This window comes from Salvelinus sp. IW2-2015, linkage group LG34 (assembly GCF_002910315.2).
Source record: "Salvelinus sp. IW2-2015 linkage group LG34, ASM291031v2, whole genome shotgun sequence".
In the NCBI taxonomy this organism is placed as follows: domain Eukaryota; kingdom Metazoa; phylum Chordata; class Actinopteri; order Salmoniformes; family Salmonidae; genus Salvelinus; species Salvelinus sp. IW2-2015.
In genome coordinates this window covers 5,071,756-5,095,280 of record NC_036873.1, presented here as the reverse complement: position 1 = coordinate 5,095,280, position 23,525 = coordinate 5,071,756, and the positions used below count along the sequence as shown (strand labels likewise).

At 41.7% G+C, this 23,525-nt stretch overlaps 1 protein-coding gene across 1 annotated transcript in view; it reads left to right on the top strand.

The window, feature by feature from the left end:
• The window catches only part of LOC111958330 (protein AF-10), a 79,723-nt gene that overhangs the window by 24,374 nt on the left and 31,824 nt on the right, over positions 1-23,525 (top strand). The window contains exons 4-6 of the mRNA XM_070437168.1: positions 12,102-12,211; positions 12,298-12,401; positions 12,620-12,713. Of these exons, the coding sequence (XP_070293269.1) occupies positions 12,102-12,211; positions 12,298-12,401; positions 12,620-12,713 (308 nt within the window). The remainder of the gene's footprint in view (positions 1-12,101; positions 12,212-12,297; positions 12,402-12,619; positions 12,714-23,525) is intronic.

Below are 23,525 nucleotides of genomic sequence, written 5' to 3'. Positions count from 1 at the left end.
ATACATTTGACCAGTCCTGCTTACCGGTCTATGGGTTAATTTACTTAATTTAGTGGAATTAAATTGCCGCTTGTGTGTATTCGTTTTGTACAGTGCCTTCACAAAGTATTCATACCTCTTGACTTATTCCACATTTTGTTATAGCCTGAATTCAAAATGGATTAAAAAWTTTTTTTTTACACACAATACCCCATAATTACAATGTGGAAACAAGTTTTTAAGTTTATTGAAAGTGAAATATGTAATTCACATAAATATTCGCACCACTGAGTCAATACTTTGTAGAATCACCTTTTGGTAGCGATTACAGCTGCGAGTCTTTCTGGGTAAGTTTCAGAGCTTTCCACACCTGGATTGTGTAACATTAGACCATTTATTATTTTCAGAATTATTCGAGCTCTGTGAAATTGGTTCTTGATCATTGCTAGGCAACCATTTTCAGGTCTTACCATAGATTTTGAAGTAGATTTAAGTCAAAACTAACTCAGCCTCTCAGGAACATTCACATCTTCTTGGTAAGCAACTCCAGTGTAGATTTGACCTTGTGTTTTAGGTTATTGTCCTGCTGGAAGGTGAATTCATCTCGGTGTCTGGTGGAAAGCCGACTGAACCAGGTATTCCTCTAGGATTTTGCCTATGCTTAGCTCCATTCTGTAATTTTTTAAATTTTTATTCTGTATTTTACCCCCTTTCTCTCCCCAATTTTGATCTTGTCTCATCGCTGCAATTCCCCGACAGGCTCAGGAGAGGCAAAGGTCGAGTCATACGTCCTCCGAAACATGACCCACCAAACTGCGCTTCTTAAGTAGCCAGCTGCACCAATGTGTCGGAGGAAACACCGTTCAACTGACGACCGAAGTCAGCCTGCAGGCGCCCGGCCTGCCACAAGGAGTCACTAGAGCGCGATGAGCCAAGTAAAGCCCCTCCGGCCAAACCCTCCCCTAACCCGGACGACGCTGGGCCAATTGTGCGCCGCCCTATGGGACTCCCGGTCACGTCCGGTTGTGACACAGCCTGGGATCAAACCCGGGTCTGTAATGACTCCTCAAGCACTGCGATGCAGTGTCTTAGACTGCTGCGCCACTTGGGAGGCCCCTGTTTCTTATTTTATCCTGAAAAAGCCCCAGTTCTTAACCTCTCTAGGTAGGGTATGTGGGATGCTAACGTTCCACTTGGCCAAAAGCCAGTAAAAATGCAGCGCGGCAAATTCAAATAAATTACTATAAAAATCAATCTTTCATGGAATCACACATGAAAGACACCAAATTAAAGCTAAACATGTTGTGAATCCAGCCAACATGATTTCCAGCCAACTGATTTCAAAAAGGATTTACGGCGAATGCACACCAAACGATTATGTTAGGTCAGTACATAGCCACAGAAAAACACAGCCATTTTCCCAGCCAAAGATAGGAGTCACAAAAAGCAGAAATAGAGATAAAATTAATCACTAACCTTTGATGATCTTCATCAGATGACACTCATAGGACATCATGTTACACAATACATGTATGTTTTGTTCGATAATGTGCATATTTATATCCACGTTCCATGTTCAGAAATGCCTCCAATATCCGGAGAAATTGCAGAGAGCCACGTCAAATAACAGAAATACTCATCATAAACTTTGATGAAAGAATCATGTTTTACATAGAATTAAAGATACACTTGTTCTTAATGCAACCGCTGTGTCAGATTTAAAAAAAAATTGGCGGAAAAAGCAAACCATGCAATAATCTGAGACGGCGCTCAGATATAACCAACATTTCTCCGCCATGTTGGAGTCAACAGAAATACGAAATTCCATCATAAATATTCCCTTACCTTTGATCTTCATCAGAATGCACTCCCAGGAATCCTAGTTCCACAATAAATTGTTGTTTTGTTCGATAATGTCCATTAATTATGTCCAAGTAGCTACTTTTGCGAGCACGTTTAGTACCCATGTCCAAACGCTCGCGCAGGTCCAGGCGAACGTCGGACGAAAACTTAAAAAAGTTATATTACAGGTCGAATAAACTTGTCAAACTAAGTAGAGAATCAATCTTCAGGATGTTGTTATCATAAATATTGAATAACGTTCCAACCTGAGAATTCCTTTGTGTCTACAGAAGTAATGAAATGCAAGGCGATATCATGTGGAATGCGCGTGACCAGGAACTGGCTCTCTGCCAGACCACTGACTGAAACACCTCCCCATCCGGCCCCACATCACAGTAGAGGCTTCATTCAACGTTCTACAGACTGTTGACATCTAGTGGAAGGCGTAAGAAGTGCAAACAGATCCATATCTTACTGGGATTTGAATAGGCGATGAGTTGAAAATCGACCAGCCTCAGAATTCTCACTTCCTGTTTGGATTTTTTCTCAGGTTTTTGCCTGCCATATAAGTTCTGTTATACTCACAGACATCATTCAAACAGTTTTAGAAACTTCAGAGTGTTTTCTATCCAATAGTAATAATAATATGCATATATTAGCATCTGGGACAGAGTAGGAGGCAGTTCACTCTGGGCACGCTATTCATCCAAAGTGAAAATGCTGCCCCCTATCCTAGAGAAGTTAACTATTACAAGCATACCCATAACAAGATGCAGCCAACACTATGCTTGAAAATATGGAGAGTGGTACTCAGTAATGTGTTGTATTGGATTTGACCCAAACTTTGTATTCAGGACCAAAAGTGAATTGCTTTGCGACATTTTTTGCAGCTAGGGGGTTTGGAAAAAATAACGTTCCCAATGTAAGCTGCCTATTTCTCAGGCCCAGATGCTAGAATATACATATAATTGACAGATGAGGATAGAAAACACTCTAAAGTTTCCAAAACTGTCAAAATATTGTCTGTGAGTATAACAGAACTGATTTTGCAGGCAAAAACCTGAGGAAATCCAACCCGGAAGTGCCTTTTATTTTGAAAAATCCCTGCCTTTCCTTCATTTAAAGGGATAAAAGATTCCTTTTCCTATGGTTTCCTCAGGGTGTGAACAGTCTTTAGACATAGTTTCAAGCTTTTATTCTGAAAAATTAGCGAGATTTATCAAAACGCGTCAGTGGATAGCTGAATGTCCTTTGATTAGTTAATGCGCGCGAAAGTTGTAGCTCAACATTTTCTTTATCTCTTTTATTGAATAGTTTACCGTCCGGTTGAAATATTATCGATTATTTATGTTAAAAACAACCRGAGGATTGATTATAAAAAKCGTTTGACATGTTTCTACYAACTTTACGGATAKTATWTGGAATTTTCGTCTGCCCTTCKWGACCGCTCGAGCCTGTTGATTTCTGAACATAACGCACCAACCAAATGGAGGTTTTTGGATATAAAAATAATATTTATCGAACAAAAGGAACATTTATTGTGTAACTGTGTGTCTCGTGAGTTCAAACATCTGAAGATCATCAAAGGTAAGCGATTAATTTTACTGCTTTTCTGACTTTAGTGTCCAATCTACATTGCTGCTAGCTGTAAGTAATGTTTTGTCTAGTGATCGATAAACTCACAAACGCTTGGATTGCTTTCGCTGTGAAGCATATTTTCAAAATCTGACACGATAGGAGGATTAACAACAAACTAAGCTGTGTTTTGGTATATTTCACTTGTGATTTCATGAAAATAAATATTTTTAGTAATTTATTTCAAATTTGTCGCTCTGCAATTCAGCGGTTGTTTACAAAATGATCCCGTTAAAGGGATCCGTGTGCCAAGATTAACTTATGTGCCTGGTTGCAAACAGGATGCATGTTTTGGAAAATGTGTATTCTATATAGGCTTCCTTTTGTCTCTCAATTAGGTTAGTATTGTGGAGTGATTACAATGTTGTTGATCCATCTTCAGTTTTTTTCCTACCACAGCCATTAAACTCAAACTGTTTTAAAGTCACCATTGGCCTCATGGTGAAATCCCTGAGTGGAGTTAGGAAGGACGCCTGTATCTTTATAGTGACTGGGTGTATTGATACACCATCCAAAGTGTAATTAATAACTTCACTATGCTCAAAGGGATATTCATGGTAAGCTTTTTATTTTATTTTTCACCCATCTACCAATAGGAGCCCTTGAAATTCAGTGCTCGACTGAGGGACCATACTGGTATTTTTTATCTGTAAGGTCCCTTTTTTGCACACAGTGAGTCCATGCAATTTATTATGTGACTTGTTAAGCAAATGTTTACTCCTGAACTTATGTAGGCTTTCCATAATAAATGTGTTGAATACTCAAGACATTTCAGCTTTTCATTTTTAATTCCACTTTCACAGCATGGCATATTGAATGTAGGCCAGTTACAAACACATCTCAATTTAATCACATGCTCACAGTATATAGATACAGAGCCCTTATCAGACAGCGCTTTTCTAAGTTCAATCATTGCGCAACATTTCTAAATGCAATCACGTGTAAAAAATAAAAAAATAAAAAAAACAATGCTTGGGCCACGATTTAAAAAGAGCTACTGTTCATGTTTCTCAACTGGTAATTGAAACGCACTTCCAATTCGCCATTCAAATTGCCAACGGAAGGCAGGCTACATCAGCACGTCACACCACTTTGCAATGAGCTGGAGGCAGTATGCATTTGGAAAACATAAAGCTACTTTGTTTGAAACCTGAATGTTTTTCTACATATATTGAGGCATGTTTTACCTTGCTTCAAAGTAGCATAGGCAAAAAATCAGTGGTGGCAATAAAATAAAATACTTCCATATGCCATTGAAACCAGTAACCTGTTTCTCTCATGTTCTATTGGTTGTCAACTGTCTTTCATTTTCCAGTTGCCAAATACACATTCGCGCATAACCGACTGCCTTTTGTGCAATGCTGCTCTAATAATGTTGAGGAATAATATTTTATAAACATTTTAAGCAAAATGTTCTGATGTGTTGCATCAGATTTTTTTTAATGTTTTTTTTAAATGTAGCTACTGTTGTATAAATTTGATTTGATTTTGATTTGAATTTGGGATCTATCACCCCACAACTGTCCCAGAGTCTTTGGGCGATTTCTCTCTCCAAACTGACCAATAGAATAGGTAAAATTGTCTACTATGTGGGATAGTAGATTGACGTAGGCTCATAGATGGCGTGTCCATAAGGCTAGGGGAAGCTAAGCTTTCCCTAAGTCAATTGAATTAAATTGCCAAAATTATTTAGCCTAATTAGCCTACTCCTGTTTATACAGGAATAAATCAAATCATGCAAAATAGGCTACTAAAGCATGATTTGGCCACAGATGATCATTAGCTTCCCCTAGCCTACAAAATAAAAATGTGTGGATTGTTTTAAATTGCGTTGCCTGCAGTCGGATGGAAAAGGCAAAAACTAAATAGATTTGTGATGCATCGATATCCAATATTTTCCTTACCAAAAAAAAGATACCGATATTTTCCTTGCCGAAAAAAAAAGATAGATTATTTACAATTTTAGTGGCCTTTTAAGCATTCTAGTCCAGTTAAATAGTTAACACACACACACAGTCACAGTGGTCTAAGGCACTGCATCTCAGTGCACGAGGCGTCACTACAGTCCCTGGTTCGAATCCAGGCTCTATCACATCTGGCCGTGATTGGGAGTCCCATAGGGTGGCACACAATTGTCCCAGCATTGTCCAGGTTTGGCCAGGGTAGGCAGTCATTTTTTCTTAACGGACTTGCCTAGATAAAGGTTACACACACACAGACATCACACTGACCCCAAKAAWTTTTTGTTGGCATTTACGTATGTCCCCATTACCAGTAAAACATAATCAAAAATGTCTTTCACTTACTTGCTGTGCTGTTTTGTTAATTTCTTCAGTAGTTCCATTCTCAACCAGGATTTCTATGGAACGCCGTTCGGGTCTTTGTGTGTCAAAAAAGATACACGTCAAATAAGCTTGTTGACCAACCAGGATCTGAATATGACTGCACGTCACACAATAATTTAACGCATTCATACATTTTTTACATTGTTATTACACATTGATTACACTATCACTCGTATTTCATATGTGACAACAATTCATCGATACGTATGCTATGATGCTGGTGAAGTTGTCTCGTGCACTGACAGTGTTGGTCATTAAAAAATATATAGATGGCTAGCTCATGGATGCAAACAATGTTCTTCCCCAAAAACATAGCAAATCGACAATCTGTTTCAGTAGCTATAGTTAGCTAGCTAACTATATAGCTAGGTGTCATCATCTAAAATAACCCTAATTTATAAGACAGTTCTTATTTGATTAATGGTGGTCGGACCCATCTATGTGAAGCTAGCCACAATAAGTATTAGCCACAAAAGTGGACTTTGCGGTTAGCCTTCAAAATAAAAGTATGGCATAATTCTACTATTTGTATTCAGTTGCATCACTGTCAATGACATGCTTTTATTTTGAAGGCACCGCACAAATTCCACTATTGTGCCTAATCCTTATTGTGGCTAGCCTCACAACATATAATTCCGGTCCGGTCGAGCGTCACTAGCCAGATGAAGCTAGCTGGCTGCTTATAACGTTAGCTTTGGGCAACAGGGTTAAGTAGCTGGCTAGCTATTTATTTTCATGAACTGAAGTTCAAATTCAATAGGCGAACAACAAGTGGCAACCTAGCTAATACTTACTCACAAGGATTCCTAAATCATTGTTAAGAATAATGAAAATGACTGCAGTTTCCACTGGTCATTGTTTTCAAGCTGGTTGTATTGGTGCTAGCTAGGTACCAAGCTAAAGCTAGCTACCCCAGAAGTTGCGGTCAAACAAATTATGCTTTATTACCAATGCGGTTTAGTAAACACATCGTTCGTGGCTAGTGCTTGCTTGTTTGCAGACTTTTTTGTACAGCTTTGACAGTGCTACTGTATCTTTTTTGACATGCAAATGGCGTTCCATAGTATGTATGTCATGAAGCTAATAGCAGTGACGCTATTACTGTGTAACTCCGGTAGGGCAACATCTGAAAAATAGCACACTTGGTAGTGTGTACCGGTGCTCGACCAGTCGGCGAAAGCCAACATCACCCACGACAGAGAACGGTTGATTGTCAAGGGCAATGTCACCATTGGCTTTAATGGTTTTTGCCTTTGAGTTGTCTCGCTGAAATTTTCTTACTCTTTCAAATGACTGCTCGACTTGTTGACTGCTCGATCCACACAGCAGAAATTATGGGCTAGGTTAGGGATGCTGTGTTGCAAGTGTAGCGCAAAATTTTACGTGGCGTTATTACGTCATGTACCTATGTTATATAGGTTGCTAGATCGAATCCCCGAGCTGACAAGGTAAAACTCTGTCGTTCTGCCCCTGAACAAGGCAGTTAACCCACTGTTCCTAGGCTGTCATTGTAAATAAGAATTTGTTCTTAACTGACTTGCCTAGTTAAATAAAGGTTAAACAAAACATATATAGGTATGCACGGCAGCTTTGACATCCATTTTTAACTAGACATCGGGCCGATACCGATGTTGGAATTTTTAGCTAATATCGTCCGATTCCGATATGTTCACGGATTATATCGTTCATCCCTAAAATAGATGATTGAGTTGCAGCTGTCAGTGAGAAGTCAAAATGCAACCGCTGCCCCTCTCAGGAGGCCTCCTCCAGTTTAGATGGACGTCATATTCTCTTTGTCTCCCCTTCTCATAGGCCTATTACATGGACAACGTCGTTTTTATTGATATTTTGTCAGTGTCAGCAGAGTAGGCTACCCTGTAATCTGTTGTTAAAAATGATTCTGCTCATGTCTTCAGTCATATACAGTGCATTCGGAAAGTATTCCGAATTTAGCCTTATTCTAAAATGTATTATTTAATTTTTTATTTTCTCATCAATCTACACCAGGTATTACCCCCAAGGGTACGCACAATGCCGTCGAGGGTACGCCAAATAAAAATTTGATTCATATTAAAATATATATATATAATATTTCTGCTGTGTATTTAAAAAAAAATAATCTTCACATTTTCAAACAGTCCATTTATATTTACCAATGGGGGCTATACATTTGGGTGAGTTTTTCTCTCTTGCCTGAGTAGCCCCAAAAATAAAATTAAACCATCAAGTGTTCAGCGATATAACAACACATTGTCAAATACAGGTAGCCTCGTCAAATAATTAACATCCAATCACATTAACCGTTACTCTCTCGCGTAAGTTCCACTAACGGCCATATGTAGCCAAACGTAGCTGCTGCTCATGTTGGTATCTGTACTGATGGAGCAAAAGCCGTGACAGGGAGACATAGTGGAGTGGTCACGCGCGTGCAAGCAGTTGCTCCCGACGCCACTTGGGTACACTACAGCATCCACCGAGAGGCTCTTGCTGCCAAGGGAATGCCTGACAGCTTGAAATACGTTTTGGACACTACAGTGAAAATGGTTCGCATTGTTAAAGCAAGTTCCCTGAACTCATGTATTTTCTGCACTATGCAATGATATGGGCAGTGACCATGTAACGCTTTTACAACATACAGAAGTGCGCTGCTTATGAAGTGGCAAAGTATTGACATGTTTTTTTAAATTGAGAGACAAGCTTAAAGTTTTCTTTACTGACCATCATTTTCACTTGTCTGACCGCTTGCATGATGACGAGTTTCTCAGACGACTGGCCTATCTGGGTGATGTTTTTTCTTGCCTGAATGATCTGAATCTAGGATTACAGAAACTATATTCAATGTGCAGGACAAAATTGAGGTTATGATTTAAGAAGTTGGACAACACACAGGTCTTTCCATCATTGTAAGATTTTTTTGTGTGCAAATTAACTCAAGCTTACGGATTATGTCAAATGTGATATAGCGAAGCACCTGAGTGAGTTGGGTGTGCAATTACGCAGGTACTTTCCAAAATGGATGACACGAACAGCTGGATTCGTTATCCCTTTCATGCCCTGCCTCCAGTCCACTTACCGATATCTGAACAAGAGAGCCTCATCAAAATTGTAACATGCAGTTCTGTGAAAATTGAATTGAATCAGAAGCCACTGCCAGATTTCTGGATTGGGCTGCGCTCAGAGTATCCTATCTTGGCAAATCGCGCTGTTAAGACACCGATGCCCTTTMCAACCACGTACCTATGTGAGAGTGGGTTCTCGGCCCTCACTAGCATAACTAAATACAGGCACAGACTGTGTGTGGGAAATTATTTAAGACTGAGACTCTCCAATACAACCCAACATTGCAGAGTTATGTGCATCCTTTCAAGCACACCCTTCTCATTAACCTGTGGTGAGTTATTCACAATTTTCGATGAACAAATAAGGTTTTATATGTAAGATGGGTAAATAAAGAGCAAGATTATTATTATTATTTGTGCCCTGGTCCTATAAGAGCTCTTTGTCACTTCCCACGAACCGGGTTGTGACACAAACTCACACTCATTCTTATGTTCAATAAATTTATTGTATAGTGTTTGTGTGGCAGGCTTACAATGATGGCAAAAAACTACATGGGACTATAAAACGTTTGGGAACCACTGATCTACACAGAATACCCCATAGTAACAAAATAAAAACAGGTTTGTAGAAATTTTTACACATTAACATTTTGAAAACATAAATACCTTATTTACATAAGTATTCAGACCCTTTGCTATGAGACTCGAAATTGAGCTCAGGTGCATCCTGTTTCCAGTGATCATCCTTGAGATGTTTCTACAACTTGATTGGAGTACACCTGTGGTATAATCAATTGATTGAATGATTTGGAAAGGCACACACCAGTCTATTTAAGGTCCCACAGTTGACAGTGCATGTCAGGGCAAAAACTAAGACATGAGGTCGAAGGAATTGTCCGTAGAGCTCCGAGGCAGGATTGTGTCAAGGCACAGATCTGGGGAAGGGTACCAAAAAATGTCTGCAGCATTGAAGGTCCCTAAGAACACAGTGGCCTCCATCATTTTTAAATGGATGAAGTTCTGAACCTAGAGCTGGCCGCCCAGCCAAACTGAGCAAACGGGGAGAAGGGCCTTGGTCAGGGAGGTGACCAAAGAACTCAATGGTCACTCGGACAGAGCTCTAGAGTTCCTCTGTGGAGATGGGAGAACCATCTCTGCAGCACTCCACCAATCAGGCCTTTATGGTAGAGTGGCTGGACGGAAGCCATTCCTCAGTATAAGGCATGTGACAGCCCGCTTGGAGTTTGCCAAAAGGCACCTAAAGACCATGAGAAACAAGTTTATCTGGTCTGATGAAACCAAGATTGTACTCTTTGCCCTGAATGCCAAACGTTATGTTTGGATGAAACCTGGCACCATCCCTATGGTGAAGCATGGTGGTGGCAGCATCATGCTGTTGGGATGTTTTTCAGTGGCAGGGACTGGGAGACTAGTCAGGATCCAGGAAAAGATGAACGGAGCAAAGTACAGAGAGATCCTTGATGGAAACCTTCAGAGTGATCAGGATTTCAGACTGGGGGCGAAGGTTCACCTTCCAACAGGACAACGACCATAAGCACACAGCCAAGACAATGCAGGAGTGTTTTCTTGACAAAGTCTCTGAATGTCCTTGAGTGACCTGAAAATAGCTGTGCAGCAACGCTCCCCATCCAACCTGACAGAGCTTGAGAGGGTCTGCAGAGAAGAATGGGAGAAACTCCCCAAATACAGGTGTGTCAAGCTTGTAGCGTCATAACCAAGAAGACTCGAGGCTGTAATCACTACCAAAGGTGCTTCAACAAAGTACTGAATACTTATGTAAATGTGATATTTACGGTTTTATTTTTAATACATTTGCAAAAATTTATAGAAACCCATTTTTGCTTTGTCATTAAGGGGTATTGTGTGAAGATTGATGAGAGAAAAAAAACTAATGAATCCATTTTAGAATAAGACTCTAACGTAACAAAATGTGGACACATTGAAGGGATCTGAATTCTTTCCAAAGGCACTGAAGTGTAGTAGAATGAAATGGGTTTTTCAGTTTTTTCAAAGAAAGAAGAAACATATCTCATAAAAATACTAATTTAAAATAAGATGTATTGTCACATACACTGGATAGGTGCAGTGAGATGTGTTGTTTTACATAGTCGACCATAGTAGTATGGCGCTCCTGGAACAAATTAGGGTTAAGTTCCTTGCTCCAGGGCAGGCACATTGACAGATTTTTCTCCTTGTCGGCTTGGGTATTCGAACCAGCGACCTTTCGGTTACTGGCCCACCGCTAGACTACCTGCCGCGTCCTCTACACTATATGCACTCAGCCATTCATTGAATTGTCCTTTTTGCGATCAGTGATTGAGTTATATTATTAGCCTAAATTATAACTATCCAATCTACTCATCACATTACGAATAGTAGGCTGTCTTGCATAAGTCTACAAATGCGATGATGTATGGAATGCTTTTTTTTTGGGAGGGGGGTGCTTCCCCAAATTTGAAACTCACCTGCTGTTTATGCATAGGCTAGTGATTCTGCTGTTCCTTACTGGTCTTGTTGAGGAAAAGTAAATGTGAACAGTTATTCTAACATCTTAAAGTGTGCAGTAAAGACACACCTCATTGAATCCTCCACTTCCATGTTCTGTTAATGTGAATTGCCATAATCTGAATGTTATTTATGTTATTCTGAGCACCGGGGGGTGGACGCTCTAATCAGGTTAGGCACCCAATGCATATGGGTCCGGTAAATTTCTCAAATGACCGGTAAATTAAAATTCTGCCGGTCAAATGTCCAGTGCCACATTTTCATAACGGAAACCCTGGTGTGTCTGTGTGCACGCATGTGTCTATGGGGGGGGCTCTGTGTTGTTTTATGGCCCTGTTTTATTGTCCTCTGCCAAATTCTTGGAAGGGCTTCAAAACAACAACATCACCCTGACACACTCTCCTCCCACTCCCCCCCCCCCCCATCCTCCTCCCCCTTGTCCCCTGGGGAGGTCAAAGGCAGGTCAGGGGTTCAACTGTAAGTTGAAGCATGTTGTTGTTCCTGGAATAGAGGGAACAGAGAGAAAACAGAGGGAGAGGAAGGATTCACCACTATCTGACCTCTCATTCAACTGGCTCTTTCCTGCTCTAGTTACGCCTCTCCACACATGGATTGAAATTGAAGGGGATTTTGTGTATATCTGCCCTTTGGGCCCAAGTGGTGGGTGTTTTGAATAAGTTATGTGTGTCCTGAGGTTTACTCTCTGTGTGTGTAGGTTGGGCCCATGTGGTGTGTGCCCTTTACATCCCTGAAGTGGAGTTTGCTAACGTCTCCACAATGGAACCCATCGTACTGCAGTCTGTCCCCCATGATCGCTACAACAAGGTACACACACACACACACACACTTCACTCTGTCCCTACATTTCTGAGTGTGTGACTGGATGTGTTTTCTCATGTGTGTGTGTGTAGACGTGTTATATCTGTGAGGACCAGGGCAGAGAGAGTAAAGCTGCCACCGGAGCCTGCATGACCTGCAACAAACATGGCTGCCGACAAGCCTTCCACGTCACATGGTGAGCGAGCCCCTTTCAAATACCTACAGCTTTATTAACACCTGTTCACATTGTGAGCCACATTAAAATATCTAAAACTTTATTAACACAACAAAAAATACATCACTGTCTATCTGTTAACATAGTAAATACATCTCTCTCTGTCTTTAGTCTCTCTTCATTTTTTGACACATATCTCTAGCCCCTTCTTTCTCTTGACACTTCCTCTCTCTCCTCAGTGCCCAGTTTGCTGGGTTGTTGTGTGAGGAGCAGGGGTCGGATGCAGACAACGTCAAATACTGCGGCTACTGCAAGTACCATTACAGCAAACTGGTAAGATCTCTTTCTCCATTTTTCTCTCTTTCTCCATCTTTCTCTCTCTCTTTTTCTCCCTCTTTTTCTCCCTCTTTCTTTCTTTCTCTCTCTCTTTCTCTACTATTTTTCCAAACTGTCTTACTGTGCTGGGGAGGAGAAATGCCTCACACCTCAGAAACCTGGAATCTAGTTTTGTTTGAATAGACCTCTCACATTCTTGCTTCCCTCTGTCTGAGCTTCGTGAAGGCCCCACTTCCTCAACACACACACACCACACACACACACACACACACACACACACAACACACACACACAACACACAACCTCTCATTTCTTGAATGACTTGGCACTCGCTCCTCTGCCAATTCAACTGCTGAAAGTGGAGCCATCCGTTAAACTCCACCCACTCTAGCTCCTCTCTCACTCTTTAATTTCTTTCCTTCTCGCTCTCTCCTCCCTCCTTCCCTTCTCGCTCTCTTCCTCCCTCCTTCCTTCTCGCTCTCTTCCTCCCTCCTTCCCTTCTCGCTCTCTTCTCCCTCCTTCCCTTCTCGCTCTTCTTCCTCCTCTTCTTCTCGCTCTCTCCTCCCTCTCCCTTCGCCTCTCCTCCTCCTCTCCTTCCCTTCTCGCTCTCTCCTCCCTCCTCCTTCTCCCCCTCTCTCCTCCACTCAACATCCATTCCTTCTCTCCTCTTTTGCCCCACTCCTCTCAAGCTTCTCTCTTTCCCCTCTCCTCCTCTCCAGTCCTTCCTCCCACACCCCATCCCCCCCCTCCATCAACCCCATCTATCTCATTGACAAATCAGCAGTGCTCCCAGGCCCTTTGTCCCTTCACCCTCTACCCCCTGCCCCTGTATGCTAAGCCCAGGCGGGTGCAGCGGTTTGGGTACAGCGGCAGGGCGTGGTCTCTAGGGTCTGGAGCTCCACTCTGACACTGGACCTCTGCACCGGACGACAGCCCAGTCCACAGGGCTTCCTCTCTGTCTGTCTGGGGCTGGGAGAGTGAAGGGGTGGGGGTGAGGGTACTGGGGTTAGGGTTACAAGTGGGTAAAGAGATGTTACCAATACATTGTACACACACTCCACACAGAACCACTATAAATGCTTTCACTACACACCCATACACTCGCTCCTCTTTTCCTCTCTTCTCCCCTCTCAGAGCTCTTTGGAGCGAGAGCCCCGGCTGTGTACAGATTTGTGGCTCCACCCTACCATCCATAAGGGGAAAATACACACACACACACAAAGTGGGGTAGGATTCTGACTGAAGCATTGGGGTTTAAATGGGGGTGGGTAGCATTAGATAAAGCAATGGCTTTACATTATAGTGTCCTTTGTGCGCACACACAACACACACACACACACAACACACACACACACACACCACACACACACACCACACACACACACACACAACACACACACACACACACACACACACAGTGATGACATTTTATGATGTTAACAAATGCTGTAGTTCTATGATCCTGTGAATGGCTTTGTATGGTGGGGTCTGATATAATTGTCTGGTACAGAATAGAGGAGAAGAGAACACATGAGAGGAATCAATGACAGCAAGCCAATGTTGTGAGCAGAATGGATTTCACAAGACGCCACATGGGTTGATGATGTCATGCTCGGAACATGTGACTTTACAGGTTTTATCTTGTCGTGACAGTGACATTGTGATGTTTTTACATAAATATCCTCTTTGTGGTCAATGGGGTCATAGATAATGATGTTCTCTTACAGTAGACAAAGGGCTCAACGTTTGTTTTCCTTCAATAGATTGGTGGAAATCTTGTCAACTTGAAATAGTGCGGTTGGTATATTGTGCCTGGGAGATGTAGAGGAGGGGAAGGGCTCTTTCAGTGTGTGTGTACATTTTGGCTGGCACAATTACCTTATAACCGTGTAACCGACTGTTATGGTGAACACCGTCATGAAGATAAATGAAATAACCGTAACAAATGTTTTGGGTGGGGGGGGGGGGACTAACAACTGACTGAAGAGGACGGCTGGGTATTCGTGCGGTTGAGTCTGTTTCTTTAGTAACATGGACTCTTAACAACGTGCTGAAACAAGCAAGGCGTTGTAGCGAATGAGTCTTCGGTTGCCTAGGAAACTCCCCCCCTGCAGCAGCACACATATAAATATAATGAATAGAATGTGGTTTGAACCTCTAACCCTGGCAATTTCACTGGTAAACTCATGGCTACACTCGCAATGGCTGCCTAGGATTGTGATGCATTCATTTCCATGGTAATGTAGGATGTTCATTCAATGTATGTTAACTGATATCATATGGCTCATGCAATGTAGTGCTGTCCCAGACCCCCAAGAAATCTTGGTCGACCAAACGACTGGTCGAAATTTTAAAACGTGAGTTTTTCCATATATAGACACACCCTATATTTGTTTTACTATATGTAGGCTACTGAGCTTATCTGATGCTTTAAGCACACTGTGATTAAATATTTAAGACACACAAATGACTCAAGAGGGAGCCAGAGAAAAACAAAACTCTTCTCAAACCACCGCCTCCCGCTGCTTCTGACCTTCGCAAATTGTGCCATTACGCTCCCGAGTTGCCAGTAATGGGGTACGCCTGGGGTCAGCAACCTTTTCCATTTGGAGTGCCAATTTATCTTTCCATTTTTACCGATCCGCCGTGCCAGTTATGATTTTCATATGCACATTTTTGTGGAACAGTTTTCATTTATTTTATAATAAAGCCTTCGTAGCTCAAAATCATTGTCATCTGATTAATACAAATGTAAAAGTAACTTCTATTGCCAACTATGTAAAAATAGCCAACAAATTAAAACATTGCAGCCTGCGGGTAGAAAATATCCCGATAAAGCATGGCCTGTCTGCAAGGAACTTGAAACATTATATCAACTATCAACTTGGTCCAGTCTGAAGCTGGTGCTAACAAACTTGCTACATTGTATAACATAATCTGGACCCTCAGAGTTTCCAGCTCCAGTGAGCTCCGGGCAGACACAGCTGTAGGCTATTTGCGCAAGGGATAAGAAGTAATCAAGTAGGCCTATTTTATGACGTTCCACCGGATCAGAGAATGACATCTTTCTCCCTTTCACGCTGAGTGGATATCGAAAGGGAGAGGGCTTGAAAGATTTTTCAAATGGGCTACATTGAGGAACAATTGTCATTCTAAAATTTTGTAAACACAGACCTTGTTACTTGCTGTTTGAGATGAGGAAAAAATGACTGCCATCATTGAGTTGAATGGGCACGCCCGTTTTCTTCATTTCATTTCTATGGCAGAAAATACAGTCAGGAGCAGATGAGAGTAGAAAACGCAAGTACATTTTATTTTATATTCTACAGGTTGTTACGGTGACCGCGGTCAATAACCGCCATTTAAAATTCCACGGCTGTCGTAGCCCTAGAGCAGGAATGGCTGATCTTGATGAGGATGGGGGCAACAAACATATGAATGCATCGTGAGGGGCTCGTGGGTCTCTGTATACCCATACCCACACATGCAGTCAGTGCTGCCCTATCCTTTTGGGGGGCCCTAAGAATTGTTTTGTTAGCCCCTCCCCACCCTGCGAGCAAAACATTTTAGCAGCCTCCCTCTTGACAACGGAGAGAGATTTTTTACTTGTTGCTGTTTTAAAGCAAGTTTGCAGCAGTTCTACACATTTTGGCATGGGTCGGAGAGAAGATTTTGCAGTGTTACAACAATTTCCTGCAATTCTACACATTTTGCCACAGGGTGAAGAGAAATGTTTGCAGTTTTTAATACGATATCTGAGTGAGAGTGACTAACAAAATAAATGGTGGCCCACAGGTCGGTAATTCAACCATGATTACTACAAGTTTAGATATGTTGTCGCTAGATTGATTTACCCATCTAAAAAATGTGAGTTGACATGGGCTGATAGTGACTAACATAAGAGAGAAACTGCCAAGAGTGTGCAAGCTGTCATCAAGGCAAAGGGTGGCTACTTTGAAGAATCTCAAATCAATTTTTATTTGTTTAACACTTTTTTGGTTACTACATGATTCCATATGTGTTATTTCATAGTTTTGATGTATTCACTATTATTCTACGATGTAGAAAATAGTAAAAATAAAGAAAAACCCTGGAATGAGTAGGTGTGTCCAAACTTTTGACTGGTACTGTATGTGTATATATCTCACTCTGATCTCACAGAGATGAGTGAGCGGATATTCTTAAGAAACGTGAAGTTCCTCTACCTTTTTAGTTAATTTATTCATAAGTAAAGCCTATATTTAGCTTGATTTATTTGGTCTTTCCAATTTGTAAGTCGCTCTGGATAAGAGCGTCTGCTAAATGACTTAAATGTAAATGTAAATGTCTTTATTTAGCTTAGGTCTTCTGTTCCTCTACCCTTTTAGTTTATTTATTAATTTATTTTGTATTTAGATTTTATTTATTTAGTCTATATTTAGCATGGGTCTACGTTAGTAACGTGTAGTTCCTCTACACCTTTAAGTGGGTGAGCATGGCCTGAGGTAGGGGTTCAGAGCCTTAGTGCTGGGATAAACCCTCTGAACAACGACACCACAAGGTAAGAAACACTTAACATATTTCTACCCAACATATTTCAACGTGACTGTGACGGACACAGCAACCATACGCCCTCTCTGAACAGATATATATATATATACACACACACACACACTGTAGACAGAGGGAACAACACACAGCAAAGAATTAGAGACAGCTAAGGATAGAAATGCCCTAGCTAAGTTACATGGCATGAGTGAGGTCATGTCCTTTGAATTGTTGTCAGGCACCAAGGATCTTGATCTCTAACCAACAACCAACACTTTATAAACCAGTCAGCGTTACCCCACCGACTACGCCACCACTGTGTGAGATAGAGCACCTTACACATGCATCCCTCCTCCCTTAGAGTTACTATGATCTAACATGACAGTGTAGGTGTAATCTATGTAGTGGAACCCTAGCTTTCACCTATCCAACCCTATTAGATCCCTCTTTTATTACTAGATGTAAATCAGTGAAGGGTGCACGGTTAAAGGTAGACCCAGTAATATTACAGCCTTGTACACAGTGGAGCGGCTTCCTGCTTACACAAATGTTTGAGTCCAGGTGTATGAACAGGACCACAGTCATTGGCCATGCATCCTTTTCCATTATGACATCAGAGGAAGTCACTCACTCATCAATCTGTTTTTCTCACCCGATTGGTCTACTCCTGGTTGCTCCACCCCATTGGATAAAAGTCCTGTGTTCTTCTGATTGGATAACGTGCCAGTAGTCATGCTTTTTGTATTCAGTTGTAGTTCATTTTTTAAGTTACATTCTTTTTGTACTGCAAAAGAAAGTCATTGATTTTCTGAACTTGATCTTTTCGAGAGCTTGAGTTTTTAGCTAACATTCTCCATGATACCATGTAGTAAGTGAGGTCATGTAGCATGCTCCTGGGCTGCATGGTCAGTCAACTAGACTCATGAGTGAGACTATTACCAGTTTTTTGGGGTGACGCTTTTTTGTAAAACAGTGATGAAATGTGTGTGTGTGTGTGCACATGCATGAAAAAAGCAGAGTTGGCACAGTTGTCTAGTTCCCCCAGTGTTCCCTTCTTTGCACTGGCTTTTGTTACACAGCCTGATTTGCATTAGCAAGAGGTTCCATAACCCTCTATCCTTACCCCCCCCCCCCCCCCATTACAGATGTGTGTGCCTACCTATTTCCAAACCCCCCCAGCTAAATAACAATGAGGGCTAAAAGCTTCTCCTTCCACCGGCCGCTCATATAGCCTGCAGGAAACACACACACACCAGCTGGTCAGAGAGCCTGCCGGAAACTGCACATGGGAATTCCTGCCGGGTTGGTGAGGATTATTTTCTCCCCCCGCCCTCTTCTTCCTCCATGTCTCCTGCTCCGATCAGGGGGGAGTCTCTCAGTGTGTAAAGTGATGTGGATATCGGAACGTGTGTGGACATTCAACCCTCTCAGCCTAACTCTGTCCATCAACTGCTACCGCTGGAGTGTTATTGAGAAAGAACAAGGGAATCCATACAGGGCTCTACAGTGGGATCATTTTCTTGCATATCTGCCAAAATATTTTACTGTGTGACCTGAAGTTTTAATTTAGGAGCTCCAGTGCGTCTAGAAAAACATCACCCAGGTGATAATTGTTGCAATGATTACTGCAATGTACCGCAGCCCCTGAGCGCCATGGAGAAAACGTCTTGTTACACCAAATAGTTTTTGTTACACACACACACACACACACACACACACACACACACACACACACACACACACACACACACACACACACACACACACACACACGTGTAGTTAGCTACAATGTGCTACCAGCCCCGACACACACTGGGAGATACAGGAAGTACTGGGAGATACAGGGAAGAGAAAGACAGGAGAAGAACAGAGGGATTGAGGAAGAGGGTTGGTGAAGAGAAAAGCGAACGATAGAGGGATGTTGGGGGGGGGGCCGATGGTTGTCATGGTGCTTCTGTGTGTCGGTAGCATGTTTGGATCTCAATGCCGTCTCACAGGATCACAGCATATTTTTACACCTGCAGGTTGTGTGTGTGTGTGTGCACGTGGACATGACTGCGGATGTGTGTGTGTGATCGAGGTGTTCGCTGAGAGTGTGCGGTGAGTGAGGGTGTGTGTACGTCTGTGCAGGGGTGCCACATTTCCTGCATTTTTACACAATCCAATATGTCTTCTCCATTTAGAACAAAAAGTAAGCAAAAATGCCCACAGTCATCAAGCTAGGTAAGAGATCATTATTAAATATGTTTAAGTGATTAATAAGACTGAACTAGATCAAAAGTAATTCAATAATAAATATTGTGTTGCACCTTTAACCAATTGCCTAGCTAATGAACTACTCTTGAAAAAATACAGACTTTTGACTGTCTTTATTAAGACATCTATATCACATTTCAGCCAGACCGACCAGCCAACCCGAGCCGCCGGCATGCACAACCCCCACCAGTCTAGTCAGTAACTAAACTCTCTCCCAACACAATTTCCTTCCCAGTTCACACCTTTAAAAAAAATATTCCCAAAGGAAAGGTTTGGAAACAAAAACAAAACTTTCAAATCCCACATACACCTCAAATACACAGTTGATGTGGGAGGTTTACATACACAGAGGTTGTAGTCATTAAAACTCGTTTTTCAACCACTCTACAAATTTCTTGTTAACAAACTATGGCAAGTCGGTTAGGACATCTACTTTGTGCATGACACAAGTCATTTTTCCAACAATTGTTTACAGACAGATTATTTCACTTATAATTCACTGTATCACAATTCCAATGGGTCAGAAATGTACATACACTAAGTTGACTGTGCCTTTAAACAGCTTGGAAAATTCCAGAAAATTATGTCATGACTTTAGAAGCTTCTGATAGGCTAATTGACATCATTTGAGTCAATTGGAGGTGTACTTGTGGATGTATTTCAAGGCCTACCTTCAAACTCAGTGCCTCTTTGCTTGACATCATGGGAAAATCAAAAGAAATCAGCCAAGACCTCAGAAAAAATATTGTAGACCTCCACAAGTCTGGTTCATCCTTGGGAGCAATTTCCAAACGCCTGAAGGTACCACGTTCATCTGTACAAACAATAGTACGCAAGTATAGACACCATGGGACCACGCAGCCATCACACCACTCAGGAAGGAGACGCGTTCTGTTTCCTAGAGATTAACGTACTTTGGTGCGAAAAGTGCAAATGAATCCCAGAACAACAGCAAAGGACCTTGTGAAGATGCTGGAGGAACCAGGTACAAAAGCATCTATATCCACAGTAAAACAAGTGCTATATCGACATAACTTGAAAGGCCGCACAGCAAGGAAGAAGCCACTGCTCTAAAACCGCCATAAAAAAGCCAGACTACGGGTTGCAACTGCACATGGGGACAAAGATAGTACTTTTTGGAGAAATGTCCTCTGGTCTGATGAAACAAAAATAGAACTGTTTGACCATAATGACCATCGTTATGTTTGGAGTAATAAAAGGGGGAGACTTGGAAGCCGAAGAACACCATCCCAACCGTGAAGCACGGGAGTGGCAGCATCATGTGGGGGTGCTTTGCTGCAGGAGGGACTGGTGCACTTCACAAAATAGATGGCATCATGAGGTAGGAAAATGATGTAGATATATTGAAGCAACATCTGAAGACATCAGTCAGGAAGTTAAAGCTTGGTCGCAAATGGGTCTTCCAAATGGACAATGACCCCAAGCATACTTCCAAAGTTGTGGCAAAATGGCTTAAGGACAACAAAAGTCAAGGTATTAAAGTGGCCATCACAAAGCCCTGACCTCAATCCTATAGAAAATGTGTGGGCAGAACTGAAAAAGCGTGTGCGAGCAAGGAGGCCTACAAACCTGACTCAGTTACACCAGCCTTGTCATGAGGAATGGGCCAAAATTCATCCAACTAATTGTGGGAATCTTGTGGAAGGCTACCTGAAACATTTGACCCAAGTTAAACAATTTAAAGGCAATACTACCAAATACTAATTGAGTGTATGTAAACTTCTGACCCACAGGGAATGTGATGAAAGAAATATAAGCTGAAATAAATAATTCTCTCTCATTATTCAGACATTTCACATTCTTAAAATAAAGTGGTGATCTTAACTGACCTAAGAAAGGGAATTTTTACTAGGATTAAATGTCAGGAATTGTGAAAAACTGAGTTTAAATGTATTTGGCTAAAGTGTAAACTTCCGACTTTCACTGTACATTAACACACAAACAGCAAATCCTCCATATAATTTTTCTCATAGGACTAATAGTACTGTAGAGCTCTTTTTACTTGCACACAACATAGCTGGGTCACCCCGTCCTGTCCCTAGGGGTCCACCCCTCTGCAGCGCCCTGTTGAGGTGCGGCAGGTAGCATAGCAGGTAGGAGCTTTGGGCCAGTAACCGAAAGGTTGCTGGATCGAATCCCTGAGGGACAAGGTAAAAATGTGTCGTTCTGCCCCTCAGCAAGGCAGTTAACCCACTGTTCCCCGGGCGGTGATGACGTGGATGTCGACTTTAGGCACCTCTCTGATTCAGAAGAGTTGGGTTAAATACGGAAGACACATTTCAGTTGAATGCATTCAGTTGTACAAATGACTAGGATTCCCCTTTCCCAACACACCCCACTCAGCTTTAGGATCTTAGTGAAACATTCATTATTCAGGTGTGTTAGGTCAACAGCAGACTACCAGGGCCAGGACTGAGCAGCCCAGCAGCTTGGGATTGCCTAAATAGGTATCTCCCTTGACGTGGGCAGGTTTTCAATACAGACTCCTTTAGTCAAACTGTATTCCATATAACGCATCCAGACCTTATGAAAGTTACCCAGGTTACCTTTAATCTGGTAATAAATAAAATCAAATGATACATAACTTGACATTGTGGGAGGATAACCAGCCTTACAATTTATGACACTCCATTTCTTAGCTGCTATAAATGGTAGGTTACAAAGTTTCTTCTGATAACAGTCTCCAGTATCAACATTTTCAAGCAAACAAAGACAGGGAGAATCTGTAGACGTGCTGAGATAATATAACATATTATTTGCTAGAATTCAGCCAGCCTTCACGAGACCATAACATATGCAAATATGTCCCCTTTTGTTTTACACTTCTAGCAGAGGAATGACATTTCTGAGTAATGATATTCAGTTTCACTCGCTCATAGAACGTTCTATGGATGGTCTTAAACTGCATTAGTTTATTTCTGAGATGATATGAACATGACTGGGCATTCTAACATCTGTATCTATTCATCATCGTCAGTAGCTTCTACCAGGTCTTCCTCACATATCAAATCAAAGTTAATTTGTCACGTGCGCCGAATACAACAGGTCTAGACCTTACAGTGAAATGCTTACTTACAGGCTCTAACCAATAGTGCAAAAAAGGTATTAGGTTAACAATAGGTAAGTAAAGAAATTAAACAACAGTAAAAAGACAGGCTATCTACAGTAGCGAGGCTATAACAGTAGTGAGGCTACATACAGACACTGGTTAGTCAGGCTGATTGAGGTAGTATGTACATGTAGATATGGTTAAAGTGACTATGCATATATGATGAACAGAGAGTAGCAGTAGCGTAAAGAGGGGTTGGTGGGTGGCGGGTGGCGGGACACAATGCAGATAGCACGGTTAGCCAATGTGAGGGAGCACTGGTTGGTTGGGCTAATTGACGTAGCATGTACATATGTACATGAATGTATAGTTAAAGTGACTATGCATATATGATAAACAGAGAGTAGCAGCAGCGTAAAAGAGTGGTTGGGAGGGAGGGGGCACACAATGCAAATAGTCTGCGTAGCCATTTGATTACCTGTTCAGGAGTCTTATGGCTTGGGGGTAAAAACTGTTGTGAAGTCTTTTTGTCCTAGTTTTACATGTTTTGTCATCGAGGGGAAAAAGCCTCTATCATCCCTTGATACAGTTTGGAAATCAACTTTGGAGGTTTGTCAGACTGCCTTAAAATAGCATCTGTCCAGTGTTTGCTGCACAGAGAGAATACAGTGTATCTGCAAAAATTCGCCTCACCTCTGTCACAGACTGGTCTTCCCTGGCTGCATGTCCCTGCTGAGACCCTTGTCACCATCTGATCCTCCTAAAATGAGGCATTACCTTGGTGTACATTTATATATTATATTATCCATGGATGGAATCAATGGTTCAATAATTGAAGTGACCATTATTCCCAGATCCCAGACTGTAGATTTAACCTGCTGTCCTGTAGCTACTGTAGATTTAACCTGCTGTCCTGTAGCTACTGTAGATTTAACCTGCTGTCCTGTAGCTACTGT